Genomic DNA, 23,964 nt, shown 5'->3' on the forward strand with positions numbered 1-23,964 from the left:
GTCGTTACATGTAAATGTTGATTTGAAACCTTTAAGTTAACGATCATGTTAAATGTTATTAACCCAATGTTTATTATATCTAATGAGATGTTAAATTATTACATTATCATGATATTATGATATATTAATATATCTTATTATGATATATATACAGTTAAATGTTGTTACAACTATAATCGTTACATATATGTCTCGTTTCGAAATCATTAAGTTAGTAGTCTTGTTTTTACATATGTAGTTCATTGTTAATAAACTTAATGACATGTTTACTTATCATTTATCATGATTAAACATAGTGTATCAATATCTTTATATGATTCATACGTATTTAGTAGGACGTTGTTATAACGATAATCGTTATATATATCGTTTCGAGTTTCTAAATTCAATAAACTCAATTTTATGTATATAACGCATTGTTAAAATACCTAATGAGATACTTACTTATCATAATATCATGTTAACTATATATATAATCATATATATGTCATCATATAGTTTTTACAAGTTTTAACGTTCGTGAATTACCGGTCAGCTTGGGTGGTCAATTGTCTATATGAAACCTATTTCAATTAATCAAGTCTTAACAAGTTTGATTGCTTAACATGTTGGAAACATTTAATCATGTAAATATCAATTTCATTTAATATATATAAACATGGAAAAGTTCGGGTCACTACAAAATCCATTCAAAAGATTTAAGTTGGATTTCCATCAAACCCGACGGACCACACCAAGATGAATTAGAAAACACCTTTTGATTGCGATTCTTCCATATTAGGTAGCCGCACGTCCACTCAACAGATTGCCAAATACTCGACCAAAGCGGGGATAGAGAACGGTTGCATTTGCCTCTAAACAATTCACTAATACTCAAGTTTGAAACCGCCCCTAGGCCCCACCATTTATAAACACGAACCCAAATGTCCATCGCATAACGACAAAAAATTAACGAGTGCTCAATAGATTCAACATTATCCTCACACAAAGGGCATCTAACGGAATCCAAGTCAATACCTCTTTTATCAAGTTCGGTAAGAACCGGGATCCGCCTTTTTAATGCTCTCCATATGAAGATCGCGACTTTAAAAGGAACCAAATTATTCTTCAAAAATTCTTCATTGTTTACATACGACCCGTAGTTGAGAATCCTTTCATCTATGATACTTGCTAGCTTTCTTGTAGAGAATAAACCGTTACCCGCTAGGCTCCACTTCCACAAATCCTTGGCCTTATCTTGCTTCACATAATTATTTAGTAGTGCCATAAGGGAGTCGAGATCATTGATGGCTCGACCCGAAATGTCTCTTTTCCACCGAAAGTTGCAAATAAAACTATGATCGATCCACGTAATCCGGTCTTGAACTCTTGCCTTCGAATCTTCATCCAAATGAAATAACCTCGAGAATTTATGCTTTAAAGGCACGTCACTAAGCCATGAATCATTCCAAAAATCAGTGTCCGCGCCGTCACCAATTACCTTTATGAAAGAGGAAGCAAAGTTTGTGTCCAATTTCTCGATCATGAAACCTGCACGTAAAATATTGGACCAAACACTACCCACTCCTACCGATCCGGAGAGACCCGTAGGAGGAAGTAGCCCGTTAGAACCATAAATACTCCTAATAATCGTAACCCAAAGTGCATTCGGCTCGGTCTTAGCCCGCCAAAACCACTTTCCCAAAAGAGCGAGATTTTTCCCCCGTAAAGACCCAATATTAAGACCCCCATAATCATAAGGTAGCAAACACTCATCCCATTTAACCCAAGACAATTTTGAGTTTTCACCCGTCCCGCCCCAAAAAAAAATTCCTTCTAACACTCTCTAAATTTTTTAGGACACTCAAGGGAGCACGAAAAAGGGAGAAATAATATAACGGTAAACTACTAAGAACCGACTTCACAAGCGTTAATCTTCCACCATAAGAAATCGACCTCGCTTTCCAATTCGTGAGTTTCAAGTGAAATTTCTCAATAACGGACTTCCAACTTTGCTCCTTGCTCATGTTTTTTCCAACCGGTAGACCGAGATAGATAAAGGGGAGATCGCCTACCTTACAACCAACACGTGAAGCCAAGCCTTCAATGTTTAGTTTCGGTTTATCTTAGGCTTGACTCGGTATCGGTATCGGTATAGATACTTGGTTGGTAGTCGCTTTCTATGAACGAACTACGTCTCTATAGTACTTTCGTTTTCTTTTCTAAAACATTTTCTGTTTTTATGAGTTCTCGTTATTTCGTCAAAAAAACTATAAATATAAATATCTAACTATATACATATAAATAAGGGGTAAAATTGTAAGGTAAACTAAGATGACAATGTGATAATGATATTTTCTTAAATCGCTTGTTTTTTTTATCTACGGACAATAAATTTGATATTTTTATTTAATTATTTAATTGGTAAATGGTTGTGAAATATAGAGAATAAAGAGATGAAATAAAAATCTTCATGTGTTAAATAAACGTTGTTAGTAGGGATGGCAACCGTATTATATTCGATAGGAAAATCGGAAACTCGATATTTTTGGTTTGGTTTTGAGTTCGAGTTTGCAGATCTACAGTTGGGTATGAAGATGAATTTAAATTTTTTAGCAGGTGCAGGTATGAGTTAAGGGACAGTTTTAGATACACACTTGCATACTTGAATCGTATTAAAATTGATTTCAATGAGTATACCCGACCAATTTAAAGTACAAAATATAAATATTAATTGATAATATACATATATTATAATAGTTGATAATATTATAAATTCTTATGGATCATAACTACTAATAGGGATCCCTGATACTCGTAGGATGCTCGTTTACTCAACAATTAACAATTAGTAAATAAATGATAACCAGTCGCGTATAAGTCCAAGTTTTGGGACGATATTTCTTAATTGGGTTTGAGGCCGCGATTATCTATACCCGGCCATCCCGTTGCCATCTTTAATTGTTGAAAACGAGAGGTGTGTGAACGATTGTTGCAGTGAAAAATCATTTGTACAGATAACAATAATAATAATACTGAATATTTTTTTATTTTTTTTTAGTTTATGAGTTATGATTTAAATACGTATTCTGATAATTGGTACAAAACAAATATTTCCCATTAGTCACCTATTTTAACATGTGTATAAAAATTTTATTCAAACATTAATTAGGCATAATAACGAAAGAACATTACTCTTGGTTACTTTCTTAGTTACTTTCAGTGAACATAGAGAAAAAAGAAAACAAACGACGCCACTAGCGGATAAAAAGAAGAAAATAATGCAGTAGTGTGAAATTATTTTCCTACCCCTGATGAGTGTTCACCAATCAGGTCATAATAAAGCTATTTAGATGGGTGAAATCAGACCTCGACCTATTTAGTTGGATAACAAGTCAAATCAGAACAGAATTATTAACATTAACATTTGAATCCATCCGGCACACTAACTACTCGTCATAAACAGTCACTTCCAGCACAATAATATTAATAATGACATGAACCTCATACATTAGAAGTTGTATGGTGTGCTACATGCGATACATTTAGCAAGAAAATGATGTTTCAAATATGAAAACATTACATGCAATTAGGCAAGTAAGACAACTCTAATTCAGTTCATCAATAATAAGGGGGACTAGGCTAATAACGCAAGCATGTATAGTATTTCTTCATTAACACCCTCTGTTGAGTTATAGCAGGCCAAGCGTCTTAAGCTGCTGAATGTGCTCCGGTGGAAGAGGTGGGGGAGACCAATCAGATGCACTTGTCTCACCATCAACATCCTCCACAACGTACTCCTGTATTTTTCACAAACAAATTACACTTTATATTTAATGAAGTTTATATGTTCATATAGTAACTCACTGTAACCAACTATCACACAATTATACTTTTTATACATGCATACAAGTATTTATATTTGTATTTGACAAGACAAAATTTCATGTATGGTCCTTATGGTTTGCATCGGATATCACTCATGGTCCCTATGCTTTTTTTTTATCAGTGATGGTCCATGTGGTTTTCACCTTAATCACCGGTAGTCACTGTCCCTCCCTAACGCCCGTTAACTTTTTCTGTTAAAATTAGGCATGTGTAAGGTAAAATTGACCTTTAATAAACAAACCGCAAAAAACTGAAAGGACAATTGTACCCTAGTGTGCCTTGTACATGCCTAATTTCAGAGGTAAAAGTTAACGGGCGTTAGGAACAGGAACCACCGGTAATTAAGGTGAAAACCACAGGGACCTTTAATGACGAAAGAAAAGCACAGGGACCAAGAGTGATATCCAATGCAAACCACAGTGAAATTTTGTCTATATATTTATATTTATATGTTAAGAGACGAATGAATGCAAGGAAATCACTTACTTTGGTTAGCATTCTTTTTGCTAATATGTGATAGTGGCGCTGCCAAATTCTTTGTCCAACCATTGTGGCCACGAGCACGCTATAGAATATACCGATGACAGTAAACAGTCCAAGCACAACTATAGCCATTATAAATATTAATGGTAACCCCGCTTCTCCTGCACCTCCTAAACAACCGCATTCACCAGTCGCACTGGCACAACTTTCAAAGCATGTGGTACAATCAGTCCACACACAGAGAGTACCAGGTAAATGACAGTCTGCACAAACACTGCAACAATCATATATTCAAAACTCACACAATACAATATATTAATCATACGAGCAACAGGATTGAGCCACTATTTTCTAATCCTTTTTATGATACTCTTAATCTTAATAAGTAAACATACAATGACCAATAGTAAGTTTAAACAGTAATAAAATATTACCCGGGTTGACAGCAACAAAGACACAGTTCTCGACAAGGCTGAGCAAGATCATTACGAACTCTCCTATCGTAACAGGTAATGAAACATCCAGATAGACCAAGTAGAGCAAAAAACAATAGTGCACCTGCAGACACATTGTGTTAATATGTGACTAACACAATATGAGATGTATCTTGTTATTCGGAAAATGACCCATACAAAAAAAACACATGGCTAATCAACAAGTGCAATATAAGCCCACAAAACATATATAATCAGAGAACCGGTCACACAACAACCTCAATGAATGACCCAGAAAGCCGACTCATAATAATCACACCAGGACATTGATTTAGATATACATCCTCAAACAACATTTGAGAATTGTGTTCTCTGTATATGTAAGTGTACCTGTTTATCATGCATAATTTGGGCTCATACATCTAATTAGCAATAGTCCTATGTTTATTACATGGTTATTCCTTTTAACAGTAAGAAGCAAGAAATGGGCTTCATATTATAAAGGAATCAACCCAATGTGAAACAATAACTACAAGGTGTAAGAGAAAGAAAGAGCATAGGACAGAAAAATTGGTATGAAGTTGGGACAACTTTACCACATATGTAGTAAAAACTGGTTTCACTTTCGAAACCCCATGCAAGACGAAGACGAAACATCTGATATCCATCAACTAGGTACACCAAATATGACAATATTGAAATCACCTATAAAAACAGAAAACAAAATAGTGTGATAGAATTAGGACAATAGATGGATAATTTGGTAACACGATCATCATCAGAGTAAACAATTTTTTAAATGAGAATGTGTGACATACAAGCTGTACAGAGAGGAAAATAAACAAAATGTCTCTCGTCACAAAGAAACGGAACTTCATGGTTCTCCACTTCCTATCAGCAAGAACGTGAACTCTCAGATGATAGGGAGCCTTGCATGTCGTGCAATGAGCAAATGCAAATCCTTCCTGTTAGATATTGGATAAGAAAAAAATATAGAACTTGAAATTAACTATGGCTAACATCTGTATAAACTATTCACAAACTCGCATCTACTTTATTTGATATATTCAAGAATCAAACACTCCCATCTTTGTGCAAATAGAATAGAGACCAGTTCCCCTAGTTTAATCTAGTTATCTTATCTTATACTTCTAAGATATTTTTGTGTGAGGCAAATAGACCATTGTAGCTGGCATTTTCTCCCAAATCCCCCATTCTCACAACGTGCAAAGTTGCCATGAAAGTTATCACGCGGACAATGGGGTATGTGCAAAATGTGCAACCGAAGATGGCCCAAAAATTTTGAAGGCACAAAATTTTGAAGGGCCTATATAATAATCCATAATCCATTATTTATATAACATGGTTGAATATGACTGAGACAAAGTTTTTAAATTGTAATTAGCTAGTTTCAAGATCATGGGTTTAAAAAGATTACCTTATATGTATTGAAAAATTTAACATTTATAAGGGCTAATGTATAAAAGGACTTCTAAATTAAAGGGGACAGCCCAACACCCGGAGGTTTGGTCCCTGCTGCACCCAAGGCACCCCTATCAAACCTTCCAACCATTAGGTTGTGGGTTCAAGCCTCACTAGAGCCTCACGAGAGGCGATAAAAAAAAGATTGTACCAAAAGTTAATTACTCGTATATCGTCATACAATTGTAACTATATGCATACATGCTTAACTTAATGAACTTAAGTGTACCTCCAACCAACATAACATACCAAATGATACTGTTCCTTGCAGGGCCCCATACCATGAAACATGAATTTCATTTTTCTTAACGAAATAAGACATCAAAGGATTACCAGAACAAGACATCAAAGGCTTACCTTTACAGAACGCCAGTGATCAAGGCACTCACGGTGAACATACTTTGATGTACCTCTACACTTGCAGGGTGCAATAAAATCTCTACCTAATGCAACAACAAGAAAATGTAACCATTCATCAAACCTCATAAATCATAAGCAGTTCATTACAAACTGCTAACTACAAATAACTATAACAGCTATAGAAAAACAACATATAATTACAATGTATCATATATACAACACCAACGCAGTTATGATCAATATAAAGATACTACTGTATTTGAATACTGCAAACATCAATATTAAACTAACAACTACCATAATCATATTCCTGACGCAACCCTAACATCATAAAAGTTAAATATTTTTTTTTTTTTTTTTGCCTAATTAAAAGTGCAAAACAACGGATCAAGTGGTTAAAACCGATAATTTATAACAAACTGCAAAAGTAGCCAAAAATCTAGAGCTGAATAACGAGAATGAATCAAAATTAAAAACTACCGTCAGTTTCTAGACAAATTCGGCACTGAAATTCTTCTCCTGGACCAGCTTCTAGATCGACATCATTAGGTTCGATGATAATCGAAGGAGCGACTAAAGGCAAAGGATCAGCACGATCAACCATGGAACTTGAGTGTTGGAGATGATGAATTTGAATTAAATTTGTTGCTTGACCTTGTTAATGAAAAATGAAATGAAATAAAAGTAGTTGTGTTGTACGGAGTATATAGGGCTCAAAGTTAGAATCGTAAGAGTGAATTTCGATCGTACAGCAACCGCACTCGGTTCTCGAGTTTTTTTGGCTAATAAAAAAAAAAAAACTTTTTTACTCGGTTGATCTTCAAATTATACGAAATTTCAATCCGAGTTCATCAATCAAGTTTTTTATTGGATTTTTGAGTTATTTTAGTTGTAATCTGCGTCACTCTGTATACCTGCCGTCTAAATTGGTCGTTAACCCTTTACATGTGTCATGCATGCGAGGTTAAAATCGTCTTTTTACTCTTTTCTTCGACTTTTTTGCTCTATTGACTTCGTTTATACACAAAATAGCAATCTAAGTCCCTCAAATTTTTAATTCGATTTTTTATTTGTTTCTTTCATACACTTCATCTCCTTCCTTTACAATTAATTATTCATGAATTCATATAACATTCACATAATTATATTTAACATCCAAATATCCCTCACTTTAAATGATCAAATGTAACACCCCGTTTTTCCTTTGGCATGTTGTTTTGGTCGACGTACGAAGTCCAAAGATGCGTATTCGATCTTTATTGTGCTTGACTTTATCCACGTTTATTTAATCTAGTCATAAAACGAAAAAGGGCCTGAAAACCAAAACTTACGGCCGCAATTTATGGCTTTACGGTCGCAACTTTTGAGCAGGGAGACATGTATATGAAAACAGCCAAGTTACAGCCGCAATATTGGAAATTAAGGCCGCAATATTGGGGATTACGGTCGCAATTTTATGGATTACGGCCGCAATATTGGTGCTGACAGGTTACGAATTTAACCTTAAATTTGGGGTTTTAAAGGGGTATTTTGGTATTTTCACTTGAGGGTCGGTTTTTGAGCCACAAAACTGACCCAATGCTTATCTTATCCTCATTTTTACCTCTTTCACCCATTTCCATCTAGAGAGAGAGAAAGAGCTTAGAGAGAGAGAGCTCCATTTAAGGAAGAAGAAGAGTGAATCGGGTCAAGTCGCAAGTGTTAAAGTTGTTCACCTCGTTTACGGCTACGTTGTGATAGTGTTGGTATGTTCTAACTCCGAAATTCATTATTTGATTTTGATATTCAAATTAGGGTTTGAGCTTGATTTTGTTAGAAACCCTTTAATAGTTGTGAAATGGGTTTGTTTGTGGTTAGTAGATGGGTTTTGACCGGTTATTGGTGGGTTAGGGTTTGATGACGATTTTGGTCATGGTTTTGGGTGTAAATCACTAGATTATAAATGTGTTAGTGTATAGATGTTCATAAGAACATGTTAGTTGGTCAAAAATGGGTGTTGACTTTGATTTAGTGTCAAACTAAGATTTGAGTCAAGTTTTGGTGAATCAAGTATGTAAATACTTGATTTAGATGTTAATTGGTATTTTGGAAATATAATCACTAGTCGTTAGTGATTTTGGACGTTTTGTGACTTTTGTCAAAATGGGTAAATTGAATTGGGTCAAACTGATGATGACACTAAAATTGGACTAAATGGATGTTAAACACTTTTGTTAAGTGTTAAATGGCATTTTTGAATTAAAGAAATCGTGGGAAGTGTTTTTGGGTTAAAATGACATTTTAACAAAAGTCAAACGTAGTCAAAAGCAATATGGGTCAATATTGCACGTGTTGGGGTTTTTGGTGAAATTGGTGTTTGAAATGATTACTACCTAAGTAGTAATTTAGTGTTAAGACCTAGGTTTGGTCTAATTGGTGTGAAGTATGATTTGGGTTAAATTGTACTTTGTTGTGTTGGTCTAAATTACCACCCGTAGTGGTAATTGGTGAAGTCCACTTTAGGTGTCTAAATGGGCGGATTGTGGAGGTAGGTATAAACTCTTGGTTAAGGGTGTTGGCATCGAATTCTCTTGTAGAGAATGTATGTTGATTATGTGTATACCTATATGCGTATTATAGGTAAAGGTTTGCTCGGTGGCGTCTGGAGGCGATTTACATACATGACTTGTGCGGGCATTTCGAGGTGAGTGGAATAAGTATACGTGTATGTATATAATGTATTTATTTGTGTGGGATGGATATGTGTTGTCCTTACCACCCACGAGTTAGTGATATACGTTGTTTTACACTAACAGATTTATGAATGGATATGTGTTGTCCTTATTACCCACGAGTTAGTGATATATGTCGTTGTACACTAACGGATTTTATGAATGGATATGTGTTGTCCTTACCACCCACGAGTTAGTGATATATGACGTTGTACACTAACGGTGGTTATGAACGGATATGTGTTGTCGTTCCGCCCAAGGGTTAGTGCTATATGTTGTTGTACACTAATGGTTGTTATGAACACCGATGAGAAATTCGAGTACCATTCCTTCGTACAATTGGTTAACCATGGTTGTGTGAATTTTGTATTAGCATATTAAATTGTAAACTATATGCTATTGGTGTTGCTAGCTTATTGTGAATTGCGAATATTAGTTTATGCATGATGTTTGCATGGTTGTTGAATTGCTAGCTTGTATGCGGTATTGTGTAAGTGATTGCAAGTAAGTAGATTATATATGTATACGTATAATTATTGCATTCACTAAGCGTTAGCTTACCCCTCTCGTTGTTTACCTTTTTACAGGTATTGTGATTGTAAGGCTAGCTAGTCGTTAGACTAGATTTGTAGGAACGCTTGGGCTCGATGGGGTAGCTTTCGGAGATTTGAACGCGGATTGGGGATTTGGTAGTCCCCGGGATTATGCTCTTGGTATTGGGTTGGGTTATCGAGTATTCACCCGTGTTTTGTGTAATTGGGTCATTGTTACAAATAATTTTGTAATGTGTCATTTGTGTACCAAGGGTTATATTAGGTTGTTAAACGTAACGTTAAGATATTATGTTTTCGGTTAAAACAGAGTTGAAAATGTTATGTATTATTAACGGGATATTCGGACCTAACTTATATATATATAAAAAAAAACGTGCTTCATTTTTGGTAAACGGATTTGGGGTCGTTTCATCAAATCTAAGCAATTGCATCAATTTAAATTTTAAATAAGTGCTAAAAAAACGCATTTGTTGAAACAAATAAAAAATTGATCATAACCAAGAAATTGGATCAGAAACCCATTTGTCCACAAAATATCACTCTTTTTACACCAAGTTTCAAGTTTTACGAACTCAAATTTAGTTTAGTAATGGTTCATTCCAATTTTGATTTCATCTTGTTTTTAAATTTATATTTATATATTTATAAAGTAGATAAATAAAATTAAACAATACGGAGTATATTAAATTAAAGAAAAGTAAATATAATTACATTTTTTGATTTTTTAAAGTAAATATATTTATAATTATACTATAAATATATAAATTAAAAGATTTTTTGCTCCAGTGGTCCCTCGTTTTTAATGGCTTGAGGGATCGACGTGGTTAAACATTTTAAAAACGGGGGATCAACAGAGCAAAAAAGGCTGAAATGAAATAATAAGACTAAAATGTCCATCACGTGTTAATCACTTGACGGCACTTAACGGTCAATTTAGACGGCAAGTAGACGGAGGGACGCAGATTGCCAAACTATGCAATTAAAAGGACTCGAAAATTCAATTAAAGACTTGAGGGACTCGGATTGCAATTTCGTGTATAACTTAAGGACCAACGGAGCAAAAAAGTCTAAAAAAAATGAAAAAAAATTGTATTTCGAATTCGAAGAAATATTAAAATGAACTAAAATCATTTCATCCATTCATATATTTTAAAAAAAAAAAAATACTTATTCATTTTTTCTTTAATTTCTTTTCTTATCATTTCTCGTTTTTCATGGTGTTAATTAAGTAAATCAATATTTAATTTTATTTTGAGGATTTAAAGAAAAAAAAATGTGACTTTTCAAAGTCTATAAAATAAAAATAAGTTCGACAGTGTATGGAAAATATTTATAGAATTACTCAAACAAAAAGTTACTCAATTAGATATGTCTTCAGTTTAGTCAAGAGTAGTGGTTATTACCCCGATGAAATCGAGGGCACAAGTTTGAACGGTGGGACAGCGAGCCAAGATCCGATTCATCGATCGGCGAAATCCATGCCGCGTAACTTGGCAAAGGGGAAATAATATCCACGAGAAAGACTAATCTAGTCCATAATGATGAATCCGGACTTAAAGAACTTAAGGGCATGAGATTCAATCCATTCGTTCAATGATTACATACGAGTTTATGAATTAATGAAATTTCCTTATCTATTAGCCGTGAATTTGAACTTTTTGATATTTTCTGCTACTTCGAATGATATGATTGGTCAATCATTTGCTTCATGATTTTATTTTATTTTCATTTTATTATACTTTATTTTTCATTTAATGACTTATGAAAAAGTACATAATATATGAGAGGTGATAGTCACACACCCAGTTTTGATCCATATACACTTTTGATCATAAAACTTACATTTATATCCCTAAGTTTATTTAGGGAGTTGAACTTTCATATTGTATGTAAGGGTATAATAGTAACTTAGGTGTGTATAAATCAAAACTTGGTGTGTGAGTATCACCTCCCACTAGTGCATTTATATCTATATCTGTATTTACAGATGTATTATTAACAAATACATAGTATAACATACAGAAAAATGTACATATTAAAAAGATCTTTCTATATCCTCAACATTAAAAGAAAATCTAAAAAGGTTAAATTAATCTTAAAGTTCTTCGATTAGCAATAGTTAAATTTGGGTTAGATGTCTAAAAATTTTAAGGTATTGTTACCAGAATTTTGCTAACAACAACTCTAAGAGCTTATTAATGCATTTTATACATTTTGATAACAGTCATTATAAAAATGACTTATAACTGCTATTTACAATAATTCAATGCATGTTAACGACAGTCCTTAAGGCTGTCGTTAGCAAAATCGTATAAGAATATAGAATTTATTTATTATTTATTTACTAATATCATAGTTCATAATTAAGTACCTAATTCACAAATTTTTTATACCTATTTACTCGTGTATGTATACGTTAAAAGTATACATACATTTTTTCATATTTTATTTATTTATAAAAGTAAATAACTATTAGTATTACTTTGTTAGAGTGATTTTTTCCTAATTTATATATATATATATATATATATATATATATATATATATATATATATATATATATATATATATATATATATACACACACACACTAAATCGCGTAAAAACCCTACAATCCTATTGGCTAAAACCTCCCCATCTCATGTTATACTGTAGCGGTTTTACCCTTTTTATAACACTCTCCGTTCTCCCATCAAATCCGAGAATCTTCTTCATCATCTTCTTCTTCTTCACTCTACGACCTTCGATCCCATCAGATCAAAATCTAACCAAAATTACCATTCCTACCGATGTTACCACCGTCAACATCGACGCAACTTATCCTGCTCCACCATCGCCACTCCTGCTGCCGTCAACAAAGATGGTTAGGTCTCTTCTTATCTTCTTTTTTTCATTTATCCGTTCTTTCTTTTGAGACAAATTATGGACCCATGAAAGTGTTGATTTTGATTTATTTGCTAACTTAATTAAGGAAGACATGAATTGGAGAAAGGAATTAGGGTTGTTGTTAAATTCGAGGAGGACAAAATGAAGGTGACACCAACATATCTCCCAAACCAGCCAAACAAATTTGACTGAACTGCAGCTACTATGGCTGTTAAAGATAAAGGTAGGTGGATGATGGTATTTACACTGAATCTATGTCTGGTGTTTCTATAATCGTTAATTTTATTGTTTATAGTACCATCTAAAATCTATGCCATCGTTTTGTAGTTTTATTTAGGGTTTTACCCCTTTCGATGGATGGAGATGATATTTATAATGAGAATGATGTTGATTCAGATGATGAATAATGAATCTGATGTCTCGGATGAGGCTTTTTTGAGGTTTAAATCTGACGTCCCTGTTTTTCCTCTGAATTGCATTTGAAAGTTTGTGTTGCAGTTAATTTTGTTTTATGTATTTGATAGAATAGTTTTAAAGATAGGAAGATATTTTAGTTTTATGTAATATAGAAGCTATACGTGTTTATAGGTACAAGTTAAAGCAAGGTAATATGTGTGGATACTTATGATTTGCTTTGTTTGATGTTAACAGGTTTCCTTTCCATCTTCTGGCTGAAAATTGAATCTGATATGGCTGTTTTTTCATGCACAAGGTAATATATGTTGTTTTGTAGGTTGCTATTTGGTGTTATGTTTATGTTGTGATGGTTATTTTTAAAGATAGTTTGTGTGATATAAATGTAAAACATAACAGCTAACGTATAGCAACAGTTATTTGTGTAATTTAATCACACATTGTGGTTATAAATGTTTGTGCTTATGTTTTACATGTAGCAATAGGTGATCAAATTATGTCAACTGTTGTGGATGTTGGTAGCTCATTGACTGTTTTCTCAGAGCTTATAATGTTGGAGGTATGTTATTTTGTCTCTCTCTTCTAGATGTAATTCTTCAGTGTTTAATTCTTTTCATTACCAGAATTATTTATTTCTCTACTCCACCGCCTCCAAATCCAGCTCACTGAGCCTATCATCATATTTCTATCTCTCTAATTGTCAAGGCGGTGATACATGTAATTTAACATTTACAAACATCTAAACTCTCTGTAATTTCATCTCTCTTGATTAATACATATTTACAACATACAACGAGGATATATATAGACCTGAGATACAAGACCTTACTGCCCAATAAATGCACCAACCCAACTAACTACATTAATTGCACCGTTTCAACTAACTACATTAATTGCACCGACTACCTACTAACATTAAATGTGTATACGTATGTCTTATGTATTGTAACACTCCCCCTCAAGCTGGAGCATAGATATTGATCATGCCCAGCTTGTCACAAAACTGACAGATGCAATTTCTAGGTAATGCTTTGGTGAATAAGTCAGCCAACTGGTCATTACTTTTGATATGAGTTGTTTGAATAATTCATTCTTCTAACTTTTCTCGAGTAAAATGACAGTTAACTTCAATATGTTTGGTCCTTTCATGGAAGACGGGGTTGCTTGCAATATGAATGGCTGCTTTGTTATCACACCACAAATTCATTGGTTCGGACTGAGCAAAACCAATCTCGCTAAGAAGGTTACAAACCCAAATAAGTTCACAAGTTGTCTGGGCCATGGCTCGATACTCGGATTCCGCTCTTGAATGAGATACCACATTTTGTTTCTTACTATTCCAAGATACAAGATTTCCTCCAATGAAGACACAATAACCAGTTGTAGACCATTTAGTTGCAGGATCACCATTATAATCAGCATCAGAAAATCCCTCGATAGTGTGATGACCATGATTCTGGTATAAAAGACCACGACCAGGTGTACCTTTTAAGTACTTTAAGATGTGAGCGACAGCATCCCAATGTGAGGTTCTCGGAGATGACAAGAACTGACTAACAACACTCACCGGAAAAGCAATATTAGGATGGGTGAGTGTAAGATAATTTAGCTTGCCGACAATCCTTCTATATTTTTCTGGGTTCATAAGAAGTTCTCCTTCGTCAGGTTTTAACTTTATACTAGGTATCATTGGTGTTTCACAAGTTTTTGCGTTAATCATCCCAGAATAACTAAGCACATCAAGACAATACTTTCTCTGAGATAAGAAAATACCTCTTTTATTTCGAGAGACTTCAATACCGAGAAAATATTTCAAAGGACCAAGGTCCTTCGTTTGAAATTGAGTACTTAAGAATGTTTTCAACCTGTGAATTCCTTCTTTATCACTCCCAGTAATTACAATGTCATCCACATAAACAACAAGCAAGATGCACCCAGAGTTTGATGAAGCGAAGAATACGGAGTGATCATATGCACTTCTTTTTAGGCCAAAGTTTCTAACTACCTCATTGAATTTTCCGAACCAAGCACGAGGAGATTGCTTCACATCGTAAATTGCTTTTCGTAATTTGCATACTTTACCAGACTCCCCCTGAGCAACAAACCCAGGTGGTTGCTCCATATAGACTTCTTCTTGCAAATATCCATGTAAAAATGCATTCTTCACATCAAATTGGTGAAGTGTCCATTGATATGTAGCAGCTAAAGAAATGAATAATCTGATAGATGTGAGTTTAGCAACAGGAGAAAAGGTCTCAGAATAATCCACCCCATACGTTTGAGCATATCCCTTAGCAACTAAACGAGCTTTCAATCGTGCCAAAGAACCATCAGGATTAACCTTTACCGTGAAGACCCACTTACAATCAATTGCCTTTTTAGAAACAGGTAAGTTAACTAATGCCCAAGTGTCATTATGATTGAGTGCATTCATTTCCTCAATCATAGCAGCACGCCATCCAGAATGAGCCAAAGCTTCACCACCAGTTTTTGAAATGGAGACAGAGTCTAAAGTGGCAACAAAAGTATGAGAAGAGACGGACAATTTATCATAAGAGACAAAGGAAGCAATAGGATAAGTACACTTACGTTTACCTTTCTAAGAGCAATCGGTATATCAGAATCATAATCGGAAGATTGAGTATCATGAATATCACTAGAAACATTACTCGGTGACTCACCGGGAGGATCTACCGACGATGACTGTGGCTCAGGAGCGGGCACTAATGTAGCACGGGAACGTCGACTGTATATATATTGAAAATGGCCAGTTTGTTCTGATGGTGTGGGATCTGGTGTGGGTACTTTCATGCTATATCTCAATAAGTCATCACTCTCCTTATGATTGCGAGAAATTGTTGTGGAAAAGAATGGTAATTCTTCTTGAAATGTGATAATGCTAAAAAGAAACATATATTTAGTACCAATATCCTTCCAATATGTAAAGATTTTAGTTACTATTGTTCTATTTTTATGTAATAATCGTTTAAATAAATAAGTGCGAAGATAAAAGAAGAAAACGACGATTTGAAGACGCAAATGACCAAAAAGCTCAAATGTACAAGATATAATTCAAGTGGTTCAATTTATTGATAAGAAACGCCTAAAAATGACAAGAGTACAAGCCGCGAAACGCAAAGTACAAGATATCTAAGCGTACGAAAAGGCGTTCGAAAATTCGGAACTGAGACATAAACCGAGCATCAACGTACAACTCAACGGAGCTAAAATTACAAGTCAACTATGCACAAGAATATAATATAATATATATATAATTATATAAATTATATATTATTATATTATATATTATAATATTCAGCAGCCCACGTTTAACTCAATTTGGTGAGCTGGAATCCGAAGCTCCGCACTCGCGGAGCTGTAAGGCACAAAAGTAACGCACTCGCGGAGCTGTACAGTTCAAAGTGGGCCTATAAAAGCTCACGCATTCTGCTCGAATTCTGCATACTTTTTTCACTCAATCTCTCTATCTATATACGATATATATTTATATTTATAATATTAAAGTTTAATTTAATATTAATAATAATTTGGGTTATTGTAAGAAATGTTTTACGGGTTTTAAAGTCGAAACTCTGTCCGTGTAACGCTACGCGATAAATAATCACTGTAAGCTATGTTCTTCCTTTTTAAATTAATGTATCGTAACTAAGTTATTATTAGGCTTATTTGAGCCGAAGTAATCGTGATGTTAGACTAAATATTAAAGATGGGGTTATTGGATTTTGTACCATAATTAATGTTTGAACAAAAGACCGACACTTGTGGGCATTTGGCTATGGACTATTAATAGATGGGAGGTATTGTCTAATTGAGTGACAACTCATTGGAGTTTGTCGAACCTATCTTCAAATTAATTAACTTAATAATTAATAATGATTATGGTTGTCCTATTTAGTGACATTCATACGGAATCTATTATAATCATTTAATTAATTATTCGGGTTGGGTAATTGATTATTCAAACTGATCAAGTGGGTAAATTAATATTCATATATAATCAAAACAGGGATGGATTACATACAGTGATAACTGGTGTAATTGTTGACAGAAGTGATAACTGAGTCACAGTTTAAATCTTTAATTAGTTGGAATATTTGACTTCTGGTATAAGGGTAATTTGACGAGGACACTCGCACTTTATATTTATGACCGATGGACTATTATGGACAAAAACCAGATAGGTTTCAAATAATCCAGGACAAAAGGACAATTAACCCAGAGTAATAAATTAAAATCAAAATGTCAAACATCATGGTTACGGAAGTTTAAATAAGCATAATTATTCTATTTTATATCTCATCGTATTTTTATTTACTATCATTTTATTTATTGTCATTTTAATATCGTTATTTATTTTACACACTTTAATTATTGTCATTTATCTTTACGCTTAAAATATAAAATCGACAAACCAGTCATTAAACGGTAAACCCCCCTTTATATATTATTATTACTATATATATATATATATATATATATATATATATATAGTTGTTAAAAATATAGTACGTATTCACTAGCTCCCTGTGGAACGAACTGGACTTACTAAAAACTACACTACTCTACGATTAGGTACACTGCCTATAAGTGTTGTAGCAAGGTTTAGGTATATCCATTCTATAAATAAATAAATAACTTGTGTAAAATTATATCGTATTTAATATTATTTCATAATAAAATATAATAGTATTTCGTATACCATCGCTCGCACATCAAGTTTTTGGCACCGCTGCCGGGGACTCGGCGAAACGCTATATTTTTAATCTATATTTGTAAAAATATAAGTTTGAGAAAAAAAAATATAAAAATATAAAAAAAAATAATAATAAAAAAATAATATATTTTTAAGATTTTGTTTTTATTTTTAGTTTTTAAAATATTAGTTTATTTTATTTTATATATAAGTTTAAAAAAAAATTAAAAAAATTGAATTGGGCCAATTTAAATTCGAAACCCAACAGAAGCCCAAAATAATAATAAATTTAAGTTGGGCCGAACCTGTTTTAAGCCCAAACCGGATCCATCACTGTTAAATTCCACGATTGCGGAGAAACAAAGGCATAAATCGCAGCAATCACGGAGCCTGTCATACACAGTCAAAACCCTAGCATTTAATGCACATATAGGGTTAATTATTTTAATTTATTACTTATTTAGGTTATCTATTTATTTTAATTAGTTTTTAACTTATAATTAAATTTGTACTTTATCCTATATAGATTAATATTTTTATATAATAATAATAATATAAAAATAATATTTTTATATAAAATTTATTTTTATCGTTTTTATTTTATATGTTTTTATAATTTGTATCTTTTTATTCATTTAAATTCGTAGTTTTAATATTTGTCATTCGTAATATTAGTTTCGTAGTTATAGATTTGCCATAGATTTTTAGCTTTTTAAGCTTTGCCGTAAAATCCCTTAAGTGCTTTTTCTTTAGAATTAAGATTTAGGCGCTTTAGAATTTTGCGACGCCATTTATTTATTTTAGTGCCTAATTAAGTCATTGCCGTTTTGGATATAGAATTGCATTTAAGTTTTAATACCTTTAGGCGCAACTTTTTAGATTTAATTTTTAGACTTTTAAGTTTCGACATTTTTCTTTCTTATTTTTATTTTTCTACGTTTTTCGACGCACTCTTTTTCTTTCTCATTTCTACGCTCTAGTTTTTAGGACATAGATTTTTAGTTCAAAATTTTGACGAAAAATTATTTTAAGCGGTTAAATTGATAGACATCCAAATTTTATGGTTCGTAGTAATAGTTGGATTTGTTAGTGGCGAGTTGTGGGCTTCTGATTTAAAGGGTCCTGTCTACCTGCTACATCTATTGGCTATTCGAAACGTGGGCAAAATCAGAAAAGTCTATTAATTTGATAACTTTAATAATTTTTATTTTTATAACTAATAGGATATTCAGTGAATGCACCGAGCAAAACGTTCACCACCTTTCATACGTTCACCACCTGTAACTCGATCAAGACATCTAGCCAATATTGTTGACGTTGATTTTTCTTTAGAATCATCATCTAGTCGAACAAGTACTCCAATTCAAATTTCCGATAATCCATTTTTTGAACCCGACTTCACAATTGAGAACCTGGAGGATATTCAAGGACAATTCCAAGATCCTGAACCACTAATCATTCCTCCTGAACCATAAACCGTTAAATCAGAATCCTCTAGTAATTCGTATTCAACAAATTCAATTATGGAAGTAACGGAACCTCTAAGTATGGAAGATCGAATGAGAGCCACACGCACGGGCTAAGGACACTCCATTATTAAGCCAGACATTAATGCGCCAGATTATGAAATCAAAGGACAAATCCTATACATGGTAACTAATCAATGCCAATATAGTGGTACGCCAAAAGAAGATCCAAACGAACATCTTCGAACCTTTAATAGGATCTGTAATCTATTCAAAATCAGAGAAGTTGAGGATGAACAGATCTATCTCATGTTGTTTCCCTGGACTTTAAAGGGAGAAGCCAAAGATTGGTTAGAATCGTTACCTGAAGGGGCGATTGATACATGGGATGTTTTAGTTGAAAAATTTCTTAAAAGATTCTTTCCAGTATCTAAAGTCGTGAGACTTCAAGGAGAAATTGTTACGTTCACGCAAAAGCCAAATGAAACTCTATATGAGGCGTGGACAAGATTCGGAAAGTTGTTGAGAGAATGTCCTCAGCATGGTTTAGATACTTATCAAATAGTACAAATATTCTACCAAGGTTGTGATGTTACTACACGAAAAGACATCGACACAGCAGCTGGTGGTTCCATTATGAAGAAAACCGCAACCGAAGCTCACAAAATCATTGATAACACAGCATCCCACTCGCATGAATGGCATCAAGAAAAAGATATCTTTCGTTCATCTAAAGCGGCTAGAGCCGATTCTAGCCATGACTTTGATTCTGTTTCAGCAAAAATAGATGCTTTCGAAAGATGAATGGAAAAGATGACTAAAGATATTCACGCAATACGAATCAGTTGTGAGCAATGCGGTGGACCACACTTAACGAAAGATTGTCACATTGAACAAACGATGGAACAACGAGAGAATGTTTCCTACATGAACCAAAGGCCGGGAAATAATTATCAAAATAATTATCAACCGCCAAGGCCAAACTTTAATCGAAATCAAAACATTCTTTACAATCCAAATGGACCCAACAATAACTCGTACAACCAACAAGGTCCGAATAACCAACCAACTCAAAACAACACTTTCAATCAACAAAGACCTGGCTTGTATAAACCACCACCACAAACCGAAGAGAAAAAGTCAAATCTGGAAGAAATGGTATAAAAACTAATGGAATCTCAAACATAATTTATTACATCTCAAACCCAAACAAATGAGAGGTTTGATCAGTCATTAAGAACTCAACAAGCTTACATTTTGAATCTAGAAAAACACGTAGGTACTCTTGCTAGCATGATGAGTAAGAGGGAACAAGGAAAGCAACCGAGTAATACTGAAGTAAATCCTCGAAATGAGAATGTTAATATGGTATCAATGAATTCTGAAAAACCAGCATCAGAAGATGGGAAGGTTTTAGATGTGAGTAACAATGAAGAAGTTACAACACCACCACCACCCGAGTATGTAAAGCCAGTGGTGGCACCATACAGACCACCCATCCCATTTCCAAGAAAAGGTGTTGAGTATGAACAAGTGATAGGTAATAAAGTTTGTGATACCTCTGAAAAGAAGAAGAAGAATAAGAAAGTGCAAGAAACAAAAACCGTAAAAGTAAACCCGGTGAAGACAGTTTCACCAAAACCTCCACCCAGGTTGGGTGATCCGGGTGAATTTATTGTTCCTTGTCTACTTAGTGATTGTGTCATGTATGATGCAGTAGCAGATTTAGGTGCGAGTGTGAGTGTTATGCCTCTTTCATTATATAAGAGATTAGGAGTAGGTGAGTTAAGTCCAACGGATATGAGTGTTCAACTCTTTGATCAAACTATTAGGCACCCAGTTAGAATTGCTGACAACCTACTCGTTCAAGTGGGTAATTTAACCTTTTTAGTCGAATTTATTTTCATTGACATAGAAGATGACTCAAGTGTTCCTCTAATTTTAGGTCGACCATTCTTAGCATCCACCGAGGCGTTCATTAATGTAAGAGAGGGTAGAATGACACTTAGTGATGGTGACAAATCGGTCACCTTTGTGAGTCGAAAGGCTAAATCTCCACCAACCAAAACCGTTGAACCAACAAAAACGATCGATAAGAACCATATTGTTTTATCAACTCCAACGGTAGTGCTTAACAATAATAAAACGCCTAAGTGTGGGGAAGATGAAGTAACACCTAATGATTACTTGAGAACAAAGAACCCTGTTGTTGATACAAAATTAAATGACCCCGTTATTAATAGTTCAATGAATAAACTTATTAAACGGATTCGCGATGTTAGAACCAAGGGGAACTTTACGTTATGTAACCGGTTAGTATCCAATCTATCGCCTAAAGAAAAGGCAAAACTGGTTGAATTTGTGAATATTACACAGGAATCCGACCAATGGCTTAAAGCAAAAGTCACAGATATGCAAGTTGATTATGGTCCAAAAGAAATTGACAATGAAGTTAATCACAAATTCGACACCACAGCTACCTAAGTGTGGGGAGATTCAAATGTTCTAAAAAGAAAACGTTGTCTATAGTTAGTTGTTCTGTTCTCGTGTAGTTCCGAGAATGGAATTCGATTGGTCTTTTCCACTAGCAGACACTAAAGAACTAGTTTTCTCCCTCCATTCTGAATTTTTGTTTTATAGGTTTTGTATGAAATTAATATGCTTTTTAAATTTAAGTTTTGTGTGAATTTAAAAACAAAATTTACTTTATTTCATTAAGTTTAAAAATTGATTTCTAAAATTTGTCGTGAGTTAAAGACTAGATCATAGAATCGAAATTGCTTTACCCAAAGACGGGGCGAAAAATTTTGTTATCATTATTTTTAATATTACTGATCTAAAGTATGCAACAAAAAAAATTAAAAAACCCAAAAAATTTTGTTTTTAAAACACTCGTTTTAAAACGACAAATTTTAATTATTCATTTAAAATGTTTTAATAAATAAAGGTTTTATAAAAAAAATATATATATATTATATATATGTTTGTAGTTTATCTTATGTACAAAACAGGGTAAAACAGCGCACTTTCAAAGACTGACATTAAGTTCAGCAAAAGCTACTAATTTTAACGACAGGACGTAAAATATCAAATGTGATATAAAACAATATGTTTGCAAACTCAGTATTTTTAATCATTTTTCTACACTAATCACCCTCATGAATTTAAATTTTTTACTGATTTCTTACAAATGAGGGCATTGCAAGATCTCAAGTGTGGGGAAGGGTTATAAATTCTCTCGGGTTTACACTTAGTTTAATTGTCAAATTTTGTGAAAATTTGAAAAAATTTCAACTAAATGAATTCAAAATCATGTTTATACATATTTATAAACGATAAAACTAGGTTATAATACCGAAATTATTGTTACCTCAGAGAGAACATAAATGGAGAAACAACCCAAAACGCTTGAATTCATTTAAAATGGAATAAAGGAGAATAAAAAGGCAAATAAAAGAATAAATAAAAGCTAAGTGTGGGAAGAATTTACCAAGTTCTTCAAAACATATATCACATATTTGTAAAAGATTATTGCAGGTACTTTTGCTTTGGACTAAACTAATCAGTTTTACCCGATTTACTGTAATATATTTGAAAGAAAGATGGATCTACACGATTAATCAATTCCATCATTAAAAAGAAGTAAAGTATTCCGAAAAAGACACGCGCTTCTTGATTTAGGTCAGGAAGTTTTCGTCCAGACCAGCTGTAGGTTGACGAAAAATCTATAAAGTTATCTCTAAAATCATTAGGAAATCCACGGACCTCAGCAACAAACAGGGTCGCCATGTGGTCAGACTTATCCTATCCATGAGAGGATCTGTCTCGTAAAATGGGGAGGGCGCCGTGCAAATTAGCTTGATAAGACTAATGAATCAGACCCCCAGAAAGGATAATCTCCTTAAAGATTAAAAATCAGCTTTTAAGACTGATATTACTCAATCCTTGAGATTGACCTTAAAGATTGAGAATTACAAACTCATGGAATTCAATGATATCTAAACTCGAGCTTGAACGAGAAAATATTTTGATCAAATTAAAACCGATTTGTTTTCTGAAAACCTATTTTCAATGCGTTCATTATCGTTGAACGTAAAATCCTGAGAATTCATCAGAATTCATTAGGTCACCTCAACCAAATCGGGTGTCAACCATAATAACGGTGGTTGCATAGCATGGTCAAAGACAGGACCTTGTGCCAGACCAAAAAATTTATAGGGTGATCTTTACTATTTCTCCTACAAAGGATAGTAATTGCATTCGACACATTGTGGACCATGAACATCTGCATGTCATTAGACATTGCCTTAACAGTTGCTTGTTCAACGCTTTCCTTTACAACCGGACGGCAGTTTACCAAAAGGTAATATACGGAACAAGTATACTGGACGTGTTGCTTTCCTAATACAAGGTTAGCAAGTGGGTGACACAAAATCACAAGTTTTGAGCTAAAATTGTCAAATCTGAAACCCACAAAACCCACAAAAATATTTTGCAAACACCGGTGAAGGGTTATTCCGGAAAACTTATCTAGGGTAAAAGCTAGAATGAATTTTCAAAAGATCAAATATTTTCATAAAGATCCAATTTTCT

At 33.6% G+C, this 23,964-nt stretch overlaps 1 protein-coding gene across 1 annotated transcript; it reads right to left on the reverse strand.

Annotated features, from left to right (window-relative positions):
* Positions 1-3,415: 3,415 nt before the first annotated feature.
* LOC139896689 (uncharacterized) lies at positions 3,416-7,336 on the reverse strand. The gene is made up of 7 exons (XM_071879324.1): positions 7,107-7,336; positions 6,624-6,709; positions 5,603-5,749; positions 5,381-5,489; positions 4,785-4,908; positions 4,354-4,624; positions 3,416-3,779 (listed from the first exon to the last, which is right to left on the reverse strand). Exons 1-7 carry the CDS (start codon positions 7,228-7,230, stop codon positions 3,672-3,674), a joined length of 969 nt encoding a protein of 322 aa, XP_071735425.1. The 5' UTR covers positions 7,231-7,336; the 3' UTR covers positions 3,416-3,671.
* Between the last annotated feature and the right edge of the window lie 16,628 nt (positions 7,337-23,964).

Source organism: Rutidosis leptorrhynchoides, chromosome 3, assembly GCF_046630445.1.
Source record: "Rutidosis leptorrhynchoides isolate AG116_Rl617_1_P2 chromosome 3, CSIRO_AGI_Rlap_v1, whole genome shotgun sequence".
NCBI lineage: Eukaryota > Viridiplantae > Streptophyta > Magnoliopsida > Asterales > Asteraceae > Rutidosis > Rutidosis leptorrhynchoides.

Excerpts from the sequence above, each read along its gene's own strand:
- LOC139896689 (XM_071879324.1), bottom strand. The coding sequence starts at position 7,230 with ATGGTTGATCGTGCTGATCCTTTGCCTTTAGTCGCTCCTTCGATTATC. Across the intron at positions 6,710-7,106 it reads AATTTGTCTAGAAACTGACG|GTAGAGATTTTATTGCACCC; the intron begins GTAGTTTTTAAT and ends TTGTTGCATTAG. Across the intron at positions 5,490-5,602 it reads TTTTCCTCTCTGTACAGCTT|GTGATTTCAATATTGTCATA; the intron begins GTATGTCACACA and ends CTGTTTTTATAG.